Source organism: Linepithema humile, chromosome 7, assembly GCF_040581485.1.
Source record: "Linepithema humile isolate Giens D197 chromosome 7, Lhum_UNIL_v1.0, whole genome shotgun sequence".
NCBI lineage: Eukaryota > Metazoa > Arthropoda > Insecta > Hymenoptera > Formicidae > Linepithema > Linepithema humile.
The window spans coordinates 9,249,037-9,264,966 of NC_090134.1; the positions used below are offsets into that span (position 1 = coordinate 9,249,037).

Here is a 15,930-nt window from a genome sequence, read left to right on the forward strand (position 1 = left end):
AATTTATTTATGTGCTAATTTTTTTATATATTTCTCTAGAAAATAACTCTCTACTTTAATTAATTCAACATTTTATAATCAATGATTTCATTTATTTTTCTTTAAAAAAAGTATCGTTATAAAACGCGAACGTTCCTTCCTCTATTATTTTACTTTTATTTTTTTCTGAAAAATTACAGTCATTTTTACTGCTTTCACGCAAAAAGAAAATGTTTTAATAGCTGCGATTCTACCTTGTCAATTTTGCGCCGTAATCTGGCTTTTTGCACTTTTCGAATTGCGCTCGTCTAGCTGCTCAATCACTTTCAATCTTTCAGCGATTTCAAGTAATAAACGTATAAGCACGGAAGTACGGCTGCAACTACTTGACAAATGATCCCAGGCGACGATTCCCGATTTCTCTTCATCACGATGACGTCCGTGGATACTTTGTTTTACTCGCGCGACGCATCGCTCGCTCGCGATGAAGTAATTCTCAGCGTGAAATTTCGCTCTTCAAAAGAGGATCTCCGCGATATCTTGATGTCGCGTGCGCTTTTAACGACCTACCCCGTAATTACACAATCTATCTTAATCTATATCGCGTAATCCCTATTCCACATTTTGCTGGATTTCTTTGCAGAACCCATTGGTTTTGATTTTCACAAAATTAATCTCATTCTGACATCATAGAGATAGATATTTTTTGCACAACATTAAATTGTCATTAAAATGTTTATAAATGTCGAAAACGACATGTAATGGGTTGACATATATTACACATGCTACAGTGACATATACATACTTATAATTAGGTTAAAACATTTATTCATATATGCAAAATTAAATTAGTTTTCTTCTTTTTAATTTATATCTAGAGAAAGAAAGAGAGAGAAAGATAAAATTGATCCAATTCTTTGAGAATGAAAATTAAAATATGTCAATCATAAATATGATCAAATCTTTGCTAAATAAAAATTGTCATAAAAACAGATTTAATGTTTAATTTTTTTTAAAGTCATTATCTACAAATTTATATTTTAATTGTAAAATTTACTTGACGTTGTCGTCTGTAGCCAACAACTTTGTTAAGGACACGAAACACAAACTAAACCCTTTCTACTTGATTTTCTCTGATTTTCGATAAGATCGAGGCCAAGTACAGCGGCAACTGTGTTCGCGATTCATTATTATACTTCGACATTTTCTCGTAGTCGTTTGCGCGATTTGTAGACCGATATTGCCCGTTTGAAATCACACAGGCAGATGCGTATCGTTCGATTTTCGATATCTATTCCTCGAGCGTTTTCCATCCTCGGTTCTTTTTGGTTGTATCGAATAGTAGTAACCTCACCATCGCTTTTGCTTCTCTCTCTCTCTCTCTCTCTCTCTCTCTCTCTGACTCTCTTGCTTTCTCTTTCTTGATTCCTTCCTGCAGATTTGCCGGGACTTCGAGGCGAGATCAGTATCTTTGTTTCATTGAGATTTCGCCAGTCGATATCTTCGCCTCTCTATCTAGCCTCTCATCCACTTAGTGTCCATCTTCCTATCCCTCTCTATCAATCTTTACTTCTCTTGAAGAGAGAGCATCATCTCGCGTTCAGTGCTTTATCCAGCGCCTAAGTAGTAGTATCATAGACTGTTCGAGCATCAACTCAAAATTGACAAATACCTTAATGATATTGAACTGTTGCACATAAAACATTTGTTTTATATTTATTATTTTTTTATAGCTTTTGAGAAAATTATAAATATTTAGCAATAATAATTTAGCAATAATAATTTTAATTACTTTCTTAACAGTTTTCTTAATGAAAAGCTTAAGTTTGATTAATAACTTTTCGAAGTTAACAAAGATATTGCAAATAAAAGGAAATGTTAAAAATCTGAAATGTCCTATAGAAAACTTTTTCTCGTATTTATATACATGTATATAATATTGTGATGTTGTACTTATATGTATGTATATAATATTGTGATGTTGTACTTATATCCTCCAAATTATGCCGATTATTCATATCAATTACACTTCACGCCTCATCGCATCGTATAAATTGCGACGTAATAATCTCCTAGCAATTTATTTGCGTACGTAAGTCTGCACGTGCGTTACAACACCGATGAAGCCGCCACCACCGTTAACTTGCCTACGGTATTCCCAAACTTTGCATACTAATTAACCGCGCGTTTATCTGCCCTCTCTATCTTGTACTCGAGGGGCCTCTTCCGTTCGGGGGACGATTCTACTTTTTGTTTCCTATCTCCGTGCCACTTCGTGTGCGCTGATTAAATATTCTTTTACCTCCGGTTTCTGCCTGGTTTTATCGACAAGTAGAAGCGCCCGCGACGATGTTATTACGGCGCTTTCGTCCCGTTAAACTTCGCGTAACGACGCTTTGACCCTTCTGTTCATTACAAGTTGATGAACTTTTATGCTGGAGTAAATCGATACATTTGCGATGTATCTACCATTGTGATCCAAAGTTTATAATTCTTTGTCAAAATCTTAAAATTCTGGTTCTAAAGTTTGTAAGATTTCGATTATTTTCATATTTTATAATTTTAGATAATTCCATAATGTATCTTGCTATATAAATGGGTAAGGAATTTTCTATTTATTACGGTAATTACTTCATACGTAACTCGTTAATACGATTTTATAATTCTACGTGTAATCACATAAGCGGATAATCGAAACCTTTCAAAAAATGGAATGCTGCAAAGCATAGAGATAGAGATCTCCATTAAAAAAACCTCACTAGTGCAAAAACCAGTTCACATCGATGTATCAAGTAATAAATCAACGATGAAATAGAGGCCGGGTCAATAAACTCGTATGGAAAGACGTAATTTTTTCTCTCTTTTTTTACAGTTTTACAATTTTCTCGCTATGTATCACATATTGATTAAAGATTTTATTATCGTGAAAGAACCCGTAAGTTAATTTTGCTGTCATTTTCCCGATCCTTTCAAATTTTCTATTTTTTCCTCTTATTTTTTTTCTTACATTTTCTTCAAATACATTTAACCTCATTAATCTAAAACTGGCTTACAAATTAACAAAAAAAGAAATCATCATTAGAAATAAAGGAATATGAAATATATACTCAATCCTGAATTTCTTTCTATGCATTCCTATTTTCTTTCATGAAAAAAGTGAAATAAAGTTAATATTGTTTAGGATGTTTTAAAATAAGCTATGAATAAATATTAGTAAAAAAAAAGGAAAAATGCAGCTAAGAACATTTAAATATCGATGTATGCAGTAATCTTTGAATTATAAAGAATATATAATTTGATATTTTTCTGTAGAAAATAATCCATTTATAAATTTACTCATTATTTGTTTGTCAGCTTCATATGTCAATCTTTCATGACTATATTTGACATTTTAATCACGAGAGAACGTTAATAGAAATGTTATTCAATTATTAATTATTTAATTAATTAATTTAAATTTACTTGAATAGAATATTAGAACAATATATTATTCATATAAAATATATGTATATTTTGTAATAAACAAGCACAGTAAACATAAATTAAAGATTAAAACTGACATCTCGATAAAATACATGTATTTTTCTCTGACAAATTTTAATAATACACGAATAATGCAATAAATCATATGCAATAAATCATAATCATTCTATTATAGCATTTCTATTAACGTATTTATATTAATTTGAACACAATTGTAGAACACGACAAGTGTCAGATTAATAATATAGCTGTTTTGTAACAAAGACGGAAACTACGTTAAAAAAATCTCTGAACGCGGGAAAAATCAGCTCTCACATCGTGAGCACCTTTTACGCGAAAAACCTTTTGTTTCACGCCATGCATGGAAGCTTTCGCACCGTTTTTTTTGCTATCACTAATTAACAATCTCTCGTTATCTTCATGGACGATTGCGCGCGACATTTGTACGGTAAACGTGACGGGCCTCGCCGTTTTCCCGCCACTTGATTTTCCGCCTTCGACGTGCCCCCATTGTCTCCGCTAAGTGCCCGGAGCAAAAGTAATTGGTCGTGCGTCGAATGAGCCGGAACACTCCTGATAGCGCTTATCGACGTTGAACATGCGAGCGAATTGCAAACGCACGCGAACACGCAATGGTTTCGTCAGCAAGCCTCGAAAAAAGAGAAAATGGCCGGTATATACAGGCAAATGTTATTCGTATTTGCATCCCTATCTGTGCTCCCAAGAGAGAAGAATAGAATTGTATTTAAAAAAGTACTGATTCATAATTTGAAATCTCGGAATTTGTAGCTAATAAATATAAAATGCATTGTTGGAAATGAAATAATTCAAAATTACATACGTAAAAAATGTTTGAAGACATTCAATAAAATTTCCGAGTAATGTTGATTATTATTTTTCTAATATAAGATAAAATTTATAATATATATAAATTTTATGCTAAATATTATTAATATTTCCTTGAAAATTCGAGGTACGCAGTTTTCCACAAAAGCGCAGCAACATTTTGAAATAGTTAGCGACACGAGAACATTTCTGCGCGAGTTTATTAGCCGGTCGAATAATAAAAAGCGGTGGTAGCGAAAGAGCTGGACAGAAAATGCGGTAGGAAGTCGATGAAGGATTCTTGCAATTACAGGAGTTTTAGCGGCACGAGGAGTGTGACTGGAAGTATGCGCGCATAGTGCGCGTAGTAGTCGAGCACATATTTGAGCACGAGACGAAGTGAGAACTGCCCGGCTGGGGAGAATATTTCCCACCGAATTCCACGTTTCGTCGTCGTCAACGTATTACCCCGGCGACGTAAATTAAAAACTTCGTTCCCGCGGGCTACTTCGGTTACTCGCTTTTCTTTGATCCGTCGAGCGTGCGAAATTTTTTTTCTTTCTTTTCTTTCTCTCGTCTGCCCTGCAACGGTATACCGTTCCGGCGGCAAACGAAAATTGACGAGTCTAAAACTGTTCCAAAGGAATAGAATAGAACGGAAATTGAATTTTATGAATGTCACAGATTTTGCACGTTATTCTTATTTTTCATATTTTGTATATGTAATTTATGTATAATCCATATTACCTATAAACGCGGTGAGAGAATTTAATACGATTTTTATCAACTACAAATCAATTTCTGAAAAACTGTTTCCCTCATCATGCTTTTATCATCATGCTTAACTCTTCAAGTTAATGTCTTGTAAAATCTCTTATATAACTATTTTAATAATTCATTTTTTAATTTATGCGAATAATATTAAAATACAAAACATATCGCTTTAAAATTATATGGCTTATCTGTAAGTCGAAACTTGCACGACGTTGTTCCGTTGTAGACATTAGATATATATCGCAATAACTTTGCAGCCGGGTCATGTGTATGCATATTCAAACGTACGCAAGCATTACATTACTCTCTCTCTCTCTCTTTAACAATTTATTTCTTTACAAAATTTTTAATCATGTTTTTTTTAATTAAATATTTTTTTTTTAAGCAAAGATAGTAGCCATTCTGAAGAGATTCAAGTAGCAAAAGATGTCGATATAAATCATTTATAGCTTCGCATAATTTTTACGTACAGAGATTTATAATTTCATATTCAACAAAAGTCAATTCTACCAGATAGTTAATTCAATCGATTTTCAATCTCTCTACAATTTTATACATATAAAAATCACGCGCGAAAGGATTGAAGCAACACGTCAACATCTTGAGCTCCGATGTGGCTTGCGAGCATGCTTTCGCGTCCGGCGTGTTCGAGGCTCTTATCACTGTCACTTTCCGGCCGAGCGACCGACTTTCTCTCCTGCTCGTAGCTGTACGCTCACCCCCGCGTCCAATCGGCGCACCCCTTTAGCGCGCCACACCGGCCGGATCCGCAGCGTGGCGCGGTGTTAGCACCGGTGCAGCACATGCGCGCACCAAATCGTTGTATATCTATAAGGGTAGCTACCCTCAGCGAGGCCGGTCAGTTCTCGCTCGTCCGGGGAATCAGGCCGTCGTTCGCGGAATCGCATTTCGCCTCTGTTCCTCGTCCACCCGACAGCACAAGCACGCGTTTCGCGCGGCGAAAAACAAACGTCACGATGCCGGCCACGGCTTAGAAACTCGTCACCATAGTGAGACTTATGAGACACGTGTGCACGAAATGCGGTACGATTTCATATGTCAATCGGGGGTTGCGTATGCCGGCCTCGCTGGTGTCACTGATGAGTAAAAGTCTCCTTGCCAAGGGAGGAGTGACGATACACAGTAAGGATCTCGAAAGCACGACCGAATCAAACATCGCTCGTCCGAGAAATCTCTTTAAACAATGAATCTCAACAGATATGCTTATCGTACACGCCGCATAACTAAGCTACGCTCGAATGACGAGAGTCGGATTAATGCGGGCGAAATGTGTATTGGCTCAATTGTTCCGCATTAGTCGGCGATACTAATCAGTTTGTACAGCAATTTGATTGTCACATTGACAGTGCTGATTTTGATTGACTCCACATGACAATTGTATCAGTTGTCGCCGTGTTCTCAGTGATGCAAAATAATATTTTATGAAGATGAAATTGGTCAACGCTAGCAACAACGTGTATAAATTAAGTAGCATCACTCGGCTACTATTTAATCAAATGATATCTGTAATCAAGTGATAAAATTAGCTAAGAGTAGAACGTGTAGCAATTTAATCGGCAGATATCATTCGGCAATAAATTGGCTTACCAAAATTCTGCGGCAATCACCTGACGATTCATTTGTCACCTGTGTAAAGCAAGAGATACGAGTTTCAGCGAGCGTTAATCGACATCGAGCGGAATATGCGCGAATTTAATTGTTCTATATTGCCGATTGCAGTGATCAACTGAAATCCTACAACGATTAGATTTTCAGCGATACGAGTGAGTGCCGTATTCGCGGAGATAAAATTGGTTGACATCGGTGGAATGTGTACCGACGTAATTCTCGTGCATCGCGAAAGCATGATGACCAATTAAACCACGACAATTCGTTACAGATATTTATTTCGGCAATGTAAAAATGATATATACAACGGATAATAAAATTGATCCGTCTTAACAGATTTAATGGGATAACTAGCTAAATAGAACGCTATTCTTTTATTTTATTAATAATCAATTGGCAACGTACTAATTGCATTGCAAATTCTTTAGTTTATTGGAGTCAATCAAAGTTTAACTAATTCCTGAAATGTTTCCAAAGAGACAATCAGAAAATACATAATAAATGATTTGAACTTTCTATGTAATAATTGTAACTAATGTTTATGAAGCAATGTTATAACAATCAGTTGAAAAGATTTCAGCAACACAATGTGTAAGACAAAAAAGCTTATATATCAGTCTCAATTTGATCACAAAAAACAATTCCTTAGTCATTCTTTGAATAGAAATAGAGACGGTAGGATATCGAGTTTTTTTTATCGCATAATAATTAATAAAAAAGTAATAAAATTATTATCAGTCATTTACTATCGCGTTTGAAGTGCATCTGACAGGAACGTGTTACAATATTAATCGGTGAGTTCAACAATTTAACAATGTGATCGTGAGAATTTTAATTAAAATTACAAACATATTTAATTACTCTATCATGTTCGATCATTAAACGTGAATATATCGCAGATAGAAGATTGTGGAATTTATTTTAATAAATAATAAATTTTAATTTTAATAAAATATATTTTAATAACGCAAGCGATATATTATTACAATAAGCATATTAAACTGAAAAATTCAAAAATGCAAAAGCTTGACTTGTGTGAGTTGTGTCTTTGAGTCAACAGCACTGCAATTAGACGAAAGGGTTTGATGTCGGACGACGTGCTTCAAGTGCAATCATATATGATCGCCCTTTGATCTTCAGAGACGCGATCATCATAACGTAATTACCGACGCGAATCCTGACACGAATACGTGCACAGAAACTTGCCTCGATACTCTTGGACTTCATTATTCAAATTGTAATTAAAGCGATAAAAGAGAGAACCAACCAGGTGAATGCAATGTTGCAATAGAAAAAAATATTATCACATTTATGAATATTTCCAATATTGTAATTGGCTTTGTATAAAGCAATTAATATTTATATCAAATGATCAATTACATTGTAAGCATGTAACGATATTCTTTGTTATATCGATAATAATTACTTTTGTCAAAGAAAAATCAAACCCATCTAAACACTCTATTTTAAGTTTTTAATTTCTAACACACTTTATGTAATGTGCACAATATAAACTTGTTATAACACATAATGTGTGTTTGAATACATATTCTATTTAAATATAGATTTGCTTGCCTAATCATTAATACCAAATGATTAAGTTTGATTAGCATATTTTCCCTATTCGTCGTGGAAGATTTCTATAATTTCGTCGGAATGGAATTCCCTGCGAAGGGATTCTCTTCGAGTGTAATCGAGTGTGGCGCATCTCCATCTCCAGAATGGTCTCCGGAGAGATTATGAATTAGCGAGCGTGTTTGCCGAGACAATCTCGGACTCGTAGACACAGCTAGCGATATCCTACGCGCGTCTCGGAATCTGGTTCATCGTGTTTAGCTTACGTCAAATGAGTTATTCCGCGCTAAAGCACAAAACGGATTCGTTGCTTGCTACGCGACATTACTATTCGCCAAGAGTTTACACATAAATTCTCTATATTTTAAATTACGGCCCTCGTGTCGGGCCCCGTGTGAGAGCGCGTTAAAATCTTCCTTAAGCAGCAATTAAATTAGCGGATTCGCTGCTTGTTACAAATATAAATTTATTTAAAACAAAATCTTCTTTGCAAATTATTTACATTGATTGCTATTCTTTTTTACGATTATTTAATTTTTATTATAAAAAGAAACACAACTTCATTTAAGCATAAAAATTCACTTGAAATTAAATAAAGAATAATAATTTATTGTTTATATCTATTAATATTTGCAAAAAATGTGCTGTTTCTTTTTATCGCTTAAAACTCAGATAAAAGAAAAATTCAACAAGTTAAAATAAAGAGCAAAAGATTCACCAGCATTGAAATCAAGAAAATAAGAAAGCAATTCCAACAACAAATACTATAGTCTGTTGTTTGGGAAATTTGGAAAATCGGAGTAGTGCGAGAAGAGTATCGAGCCAAGCATCGAAAACATCAGTTTGATGGTTTGAAACGCGATGCTATCACTAGTATTGCAGGTCTCTATGTTGTAATTGTATTTTGAATGGAACTGGATACTATCAAAGTTTCGTTCAGAGTAACATTCCCTGAGGCACTCTAGAAATAGTTGCAGAATATAACAACACCTAAAGGCTATCCAGATGTTAATTCAAGTTTATCAACTGTTAATGAGAGATTTCTCGAGAAATATGCAGCTAATATTTTTTAGTAAAAGCTTTTCTTAGTGAAACTTTGAGGTGTTATAACTTTTTTGTATAAACATTAAATATTTTTGATAATTGTATCCCGGATACAATTTCTTAAAAAAAAAAGTATATTAAAAATTAAAATTGGAAATTAAGTTCTGTTATCTATTTATACTTGAATTTTTCATCAAAATCTTGTAAATAATTTTATCAAGGATGTTATTGAGAAATCTGGATATTGTCAAATTTACGTGATATAATTCTTTGCTTTATATATAAAATCAACTTTCTAGATATAAAATGATTCGTATTTCCAGATACTTAACGGTTAACTTGGAGTCTGGTCGATCTTTTATGTATCATAGATTCTGGAGATCTCTTTACCGGTACAGAAACAGCTGATTAATGTTGAACGCGCATTTGATAAATGATCGACGCCCCAACAGAGAGGAAGATGATGGAGAATCACTGTCCCTATGGTCTCTCACGGCTCGTCGTTGCGGTTTGATCGAAAGGGTATTTCCTCCCTTCATACACGAGAAAACTTCTTCCGGAAGATAAACCGCTCTCATTCAACCGCCTTCCCGCCCTTGGGGTGCGGCCGGGCACGAAAGTTTCACAAGATTCACAAAAGATTTTTTTCCCCGTTCGCTGCGTCGCGACGTAATCCGGAGAAGACCGACGGAGTTTTGTTCGGGAAATTTATAAGAAACTAACGAAGGAGCTCCCGGCCGGAAATTCTCGAGATACCCGAAAAACGATCTCATTCAATCGCAGAACAAAGTCTGAGTCTATAATTCGGAGAAGCAAAAGTTATGAAGTTTGATGAAAAGATAGTACTTTTGAGAATTTAAATATTTTTTCTTCCAAATTGAAAGGCTAAGCTTGGAATCTATAAAATATAGTGTAGAAAAATGCTGTTAAGTAATATAAAAATAAAAATAATGTATATAAGAAAATAAGTAATAGAGTTTTGATATAGCTTATTAAAATTATTTTTTAGCATAAAAATAATTCTATGCAACAAATTATATCTCAAAACACTTCTTGATTTGATTCTTATATTCTCATTCGTATACAATTAACTCTAACATTTTCTTTACTCTTATCCCGTAAATAATTTAAGAATCTGACTTCTCGACGGAAATTTGTTGACTGCGATGCATTGTACATCAAATTGTTAGCCGGCCTGTCGCGTGTGCGAGCCTTTATAATCCTGGAGGTTGCACCGAAAGTAGGTCGAACTTTCACGTGAGAGGAAATTAGGGACGAGTTTCCGTGTGCATCATCCTTGTCGAGGTAGAGAGAGGAAGGGGGATCGATCTCGGAATTATTAGGTAATTACTACGGTGCGGCGGGAATAATTCTAGAATCGATTACTAACCGGGAGTCGAGGGAGAGACAAAGGGGACCGGCAAAGAGGTCGATATTTCCGAACTCTTCCGTCTGAATTAAATATCAACTAATTTAATATTAAAGTGCTTGCGCATATTTCTATAAATAGTATTACAAAGCGCGGATCTAATAAAATGATTATCAGAACTGTTTCCTGTCATATTAATAAATTTTGGATTGGATAAATATCGACAAAAATATCGGTGTCTAATAATTGCGTTGCAGTCTAGAAATAATTATGTAAAGCGTGTAAAACTATCACATAAAGAAGTTAAAGACCACACAAGCTAAGAGAGATTTCGCGGACGAGCGGTGTTGCAAATCGAAAATCACCCTCGGAATAAATTGTAGTAGTCAAGCTTGGGGTAAATTTTGCAGAAAATCGAGAACGACAAGGAGTACTCTATTTGAGACGACCATACGACCCCGCCGAATCTTAATGTCTCCATCGTGAGCCCTCGATAGCTACCTTGCGCGCGAGGACGCGGTCCTGCGGGATTCGTGATCGACGTGGTGAGAACGAGGGACTGAGTGAATAAGGACAAGGATAAAGACAATGGGAGTGCCAGACGTAGAGCAAGCAAAGAGGCGACTCCAGGATATATTGAGACGGGCGCAGAAGCTGGAGATACCGACGCAGGAGGTGATCTCGACGAGAACGGCACGTAAACTACTCGCTAGGACGCGCAATGTCCTGACGTGGACCATCTGGATCGGCGTGTTTATTGTCCTACTAAGCGGCGTCGTTTACGCGCGCTGGCCCACAAGACAGGACGCGGAGACCGTCAGGACCGTGCTGAGGCGAACGGTCAGTGTCAATATATTTTCTTTATATATAAGATTTATGCATATAATATTTTCAACTGTGAGATATGTTTTCCCAATTCTTCATAAATCAAATCCTTAGTTTTAAGGAGTTATAGATTGACAAAAAACTTTCTCAAAAATATAACATGAAAACAGACAATATTTCTACTGCTATCTTTTGAAATTGCGAAATTTTTCGCAACGAGAGAAAGGAGCAAATTTCAGTTCGCGTAAAATTTTCTCAAACATGAATTTCCGTTTTCTCGTTTCGTTTACACGCAAAGAAAGAATAAAACTTCCTCCACGGGACTGAAACTTCCCTTCTTGCTTCCCTCCCCGATCCTCGCGCTTCCTATTTTCTTACGACAATCTTGTTACATATCTTTACTTCATTCCGCAGAGAATATCGACGGTTTCGATTCTACTAAATATTCGTAACGTGACTGTCTTCTGCGATGAAAAATATTTTATTATATTTTATTAACGCGCTGATATGAGAGGCATTTAAATATTCTTTTCTGAAATATATAATTCGTAATTTTATCGTTAAATGTATAATACATTTCTATTTTAATTTTCATCTAAACTACGTGCTTTTATTAATAAACGTTATTATAATTTTATATCCTTTTATATCCTTAATAGAAAAATAGTTTCGTCGTTTGCTCCAACCGTATTTCTTGACAAATTTTAATATTATCTATGCTCGATCGTGCGAAATCCCACCAAAGGAATATCGAACTTGCCGTTGAAAGGGCTAAAAAAATCGGGACTAGCGAAATAGCCTAAATGAAAGAGGTTGCGAGTTCAAAGAGAGTTACCACACGTGACCTATTGAAAGTGCACTCACACACATCTATTCGTAGCGATTGATCTGTAAAATCATTTTCATCGAGTTTGAATTGCGTTTCATCGTTGGATATGATATTTCCAAAATAATCTCTCTCGGAATTATACTTGATGGCGATTTATAATGCAATTCCTAAAAAGCTTCTGACTCTTTATCACCTTTCGAAAAAATATATCGGAAACATACATTACAAATAAATAATTGCATAAATGTGGATATTAAAAATATATAAATAAAAGCAAAATATATAAAAAAAAAAAGCAAATTAAAATTTGAAAGTACTTTTTCTCGAGTTAAAAAAGTTTGGCAGAGATAAAATACTCAATATATTACAGAACAACGATTGATGTTTCACGTGCACGAACTGCTGCAAACTCAATCAAAATTATCGGCAGAAACTAAATATTTCGATTTTTTTATTTAAAAAAAAAAAACAATATGCACCACACATACCTTTTTGTTCAAAACAAATACCGGCGGCGCTGTTCGTAATTATTTCAAAGCGACCGCAACTGTACATGTTTCAATTTACAGGTCGATATCTTTGCTTTGCTTTTTCGTCGCATGTTTATTGCTAGTTGTCGCTGCGTTTGTTATTTCTTCTTTTTCTTTTATCGAACAATGTCAAATACACTTTGTCGTAGCAACGATATTTTTTGGATTTGTTAATTAAATATAAACCAAAAATTAAGAACTGGATGTATTAATGAAAAGGAATAGTGTGAGATAAAAGCCAAAAGTAAACTATCTTGTACACGGAGAAAATTTTATATCAAAAGTTATTACAGCGGTAACCGCGGATTGTAAGAGAAATTATATTTAAATACTATGGCCATTACGTAAAAAACATAGTAAAAATTTTTATGATTCATGGTCCGCGCGGCTACTGCCGTACATAGTAATTTTTTATATAAAATTTTTTTCCGTGTAACAATAACGATTTTTAATTGTTGAAAAAGATCCATTCCATTTAATTGAAATATTAAACCTTAAAAATCATGTGACTTTTTTAAAAAGTTTGACTTTTTAAGTGCTTCTTCACTTTTTGATTTTCACCCTCGTAATTAAGAAAATTATAATTTATAGAAATTTTATATCTATATTGCTCATTGTAAATTTGATAAATACCTTTCAGTTAAAATAGATATACGATTCTCTATTTTCAGTACTAATGTACTTCTAATTGCCTTACTTTACAAAATAAAATACATGTATGATTTCTCGATCTCTTGCAGATAATTCGCGCGCACTCTTTCTCTTTCTTTTCGGCACTTTATCGCGCGCCACGAATCGAGACGTCGAAAAGTGGTTTGAGAGCCCGGCGGGCCCTCTCGAGGTGCTCAATTTCCATGGAAATGGCATCGAAACAGCACGATTTCCCGCACTTTTCCGCTGCTGCTATTTTCCGTCCCGTCTCGGTTCTCTCATTCTCACGCGCGCCTGCACGAGTTTGCGTAAATACGAGCAGACTCGCTCTCATCCGCTTCCTTCTCATTCAGACAGCTTTTCATTCAGTCGATTACTCTCCGTGTTTTTCGTCACAAAAAAAAGAAAGAAAATAAAGGAAAAACCGCAATGCCGAACGCAAAATAGTAGATCGACGCGTTTCACATTTGTACGTACAAGCATTGCGAAACGAAATACGTACTTTATCGCATGTCCCAATCGGTTGAAAGTGGAATTTCATTTAAATATGTTTCCAGCGTCAGATTTTTCAATGCGATTAAAAAGACAATGTTACAGTAACTAAAAACTGAGAACTAGTGTAACAGCTTATCTTCCAGCAAATAAAGGTTTGTCAAAATCAATTTAAAAAATTGTTTTTTACCGTTGCTGCCTTTTTTCTTTTAATTCTATTACAAAATTTTTAATACATTTTCTATATTAAATAATTTATAAGTAATTTATGTGACAAGCTGCAAAGAAATACATACACAACCAATAAACGCATATAGATAACCATTACTTGCCGAAGAATGTTAAACTATCTCTCAGCAAAGCTCCTTCTCCGAGAAAAAACAGTATAAACTTGAGAAGAATCTCGAAGGAATTTTAATATCCACGTAAAGTGTTTATCCACGGACGCTTCGTGTGCTTGCTAAATTAAAAAATGCCCCGTTAAATAGTAAGTAGTTGAAAAAGTACGTAGAGCGTAGAGCACTAACGAGGTCTACAAAGTATGCATAAAAGAAGCGATAAGAGTCCTGTCTTGGGATTAAACGGAGTTGTTTACTCCCCGGTCGCTTTCACCGAAAGAAAGAAGATCAGAGGATGAAACTTTATATTCTCGTATTTTCATATAATCGGCAAACGATGATATTAATCAGTGCAGAAAGAAAAAGAGAGAGAGAGAGAGGAAAAGAAACTATTGTTAATTATCTGTAAATAAAAATATCTTTCTTATGAAAAATTGTAATTGAAATTAGAATAGTAACAAATATAACAAAAAATAAGGTTGTGTGTACAAAATAGATTAAATTTATCCTCTCAAGCGCTCTGTCTTTCTTATAAAAAATGCTAATTATGACATGACTAATGATAATTATTTTTACGCAATTGAACAAAATGCATTTATCATCAATCATTGTGAAGACGGTCAAATAATTTTTCTTTCGAAAGATATATACTATTTTATTAAAAATTAATTAATAATGAATATTTTACAATCACTAAAAAATAAATATAAATAATTATATATATATATATATATATTTTTTTTTTATATATACTTTTATATATATGTAAAATGGTTCTCAAAAAATATAAAAATGATATAAAATCAATTTATCTTCTTAATCTTTTTTCATGTGGTATCGCAAAATCTTTCAATGGTACAATGTAACTGTGAGGTTTGCACTATATAAATTTTTTCTTTTTTATCTGTTCCTATTTTATTTTTCAAGGTTTTATGATTTTGAATATAAACATCAAGCTAAATTCTCGCTTTTAAAAAGGTTAAAATATCTACTAAAAGAAGCAAAGCTTTGCAAATAACGGCAACTTCCTTCATCGCAAATTGCGAAATTACATTTTCACTCAGCAACACGATGGTTTTGCGACAATCGCAATTATTTGCGCTGACGCGCGTGACGGCGGTACGTTCTGCACGACGTGCGCAATTATTTACGTCGCGTGACGTATCGCGCGATTGCAGCCGTTCCGTGTATTCGCAGCGAGCGTCGTCTACGTAACTTTGAAAGTCCAGAGCATTGAAATTATTTAAGGCGCTTACGGAGTAAAATAAACAAACAAGCCATAAATAATTTTACAAAAACAAAATTTACTTATTTTATATGCATAAACGTCAAAAGTAGTATTTAATATTATACCAACTATGGATTGTTCAGCTCCATCTTGCTTATTATATAATAATTACTCTCTTCATTAGACGCATGTTTCTTTACTATGAATATTTATTTCTTTGTTGTAAAGCAATTTTTTCAAATTCTTAAAATAATAAATAATAGATGTAGCAATAAGAAATATATTCGTTCTAGATGTTTAAATATAACATAGATAAATTCTCATAACAAGGCACTAGTCCTTTTATTTATGATAGAAAA

The 15,930-nt window shown here is 34.3% G+C and overlaps 1 protein-coding gene across 2 annotated transcripts in view; it reads left to right on the forward strand.

Annotated features, from left to right (window-relative positions):
- The first annotated feature begins 5,617 nt into the window (after positions 1 to 5,617).
- The window catches only part of LOC105668513 (uncharacterized), a 90,296-nt gene continuing 79,983 nt past the window's right edge, over positions 5,618 to 15,930 (forward strand). Inside the window, exons 1-2 of one of the 2 annotated variants that reach the window (XM_012360937.2) lie at positions 5,618 to 6,204; positions 11,089 to 11,518. In XM_012360937.2, coding sequence (XP_012216360.1) covers positions 11,267 to 11,518 — 252 coding nt within the window. In that variant the 5' untranslated portion in view covers positions 5,618 to 6,204; positions 11,089 to 11,266. The remainder of the gene's footprint in view (positions 6,205 to 11,088; positions 11,519 to 15,930) is intronic. The other variant, XM_067359290.1, reaches the window with a different exon arrangement.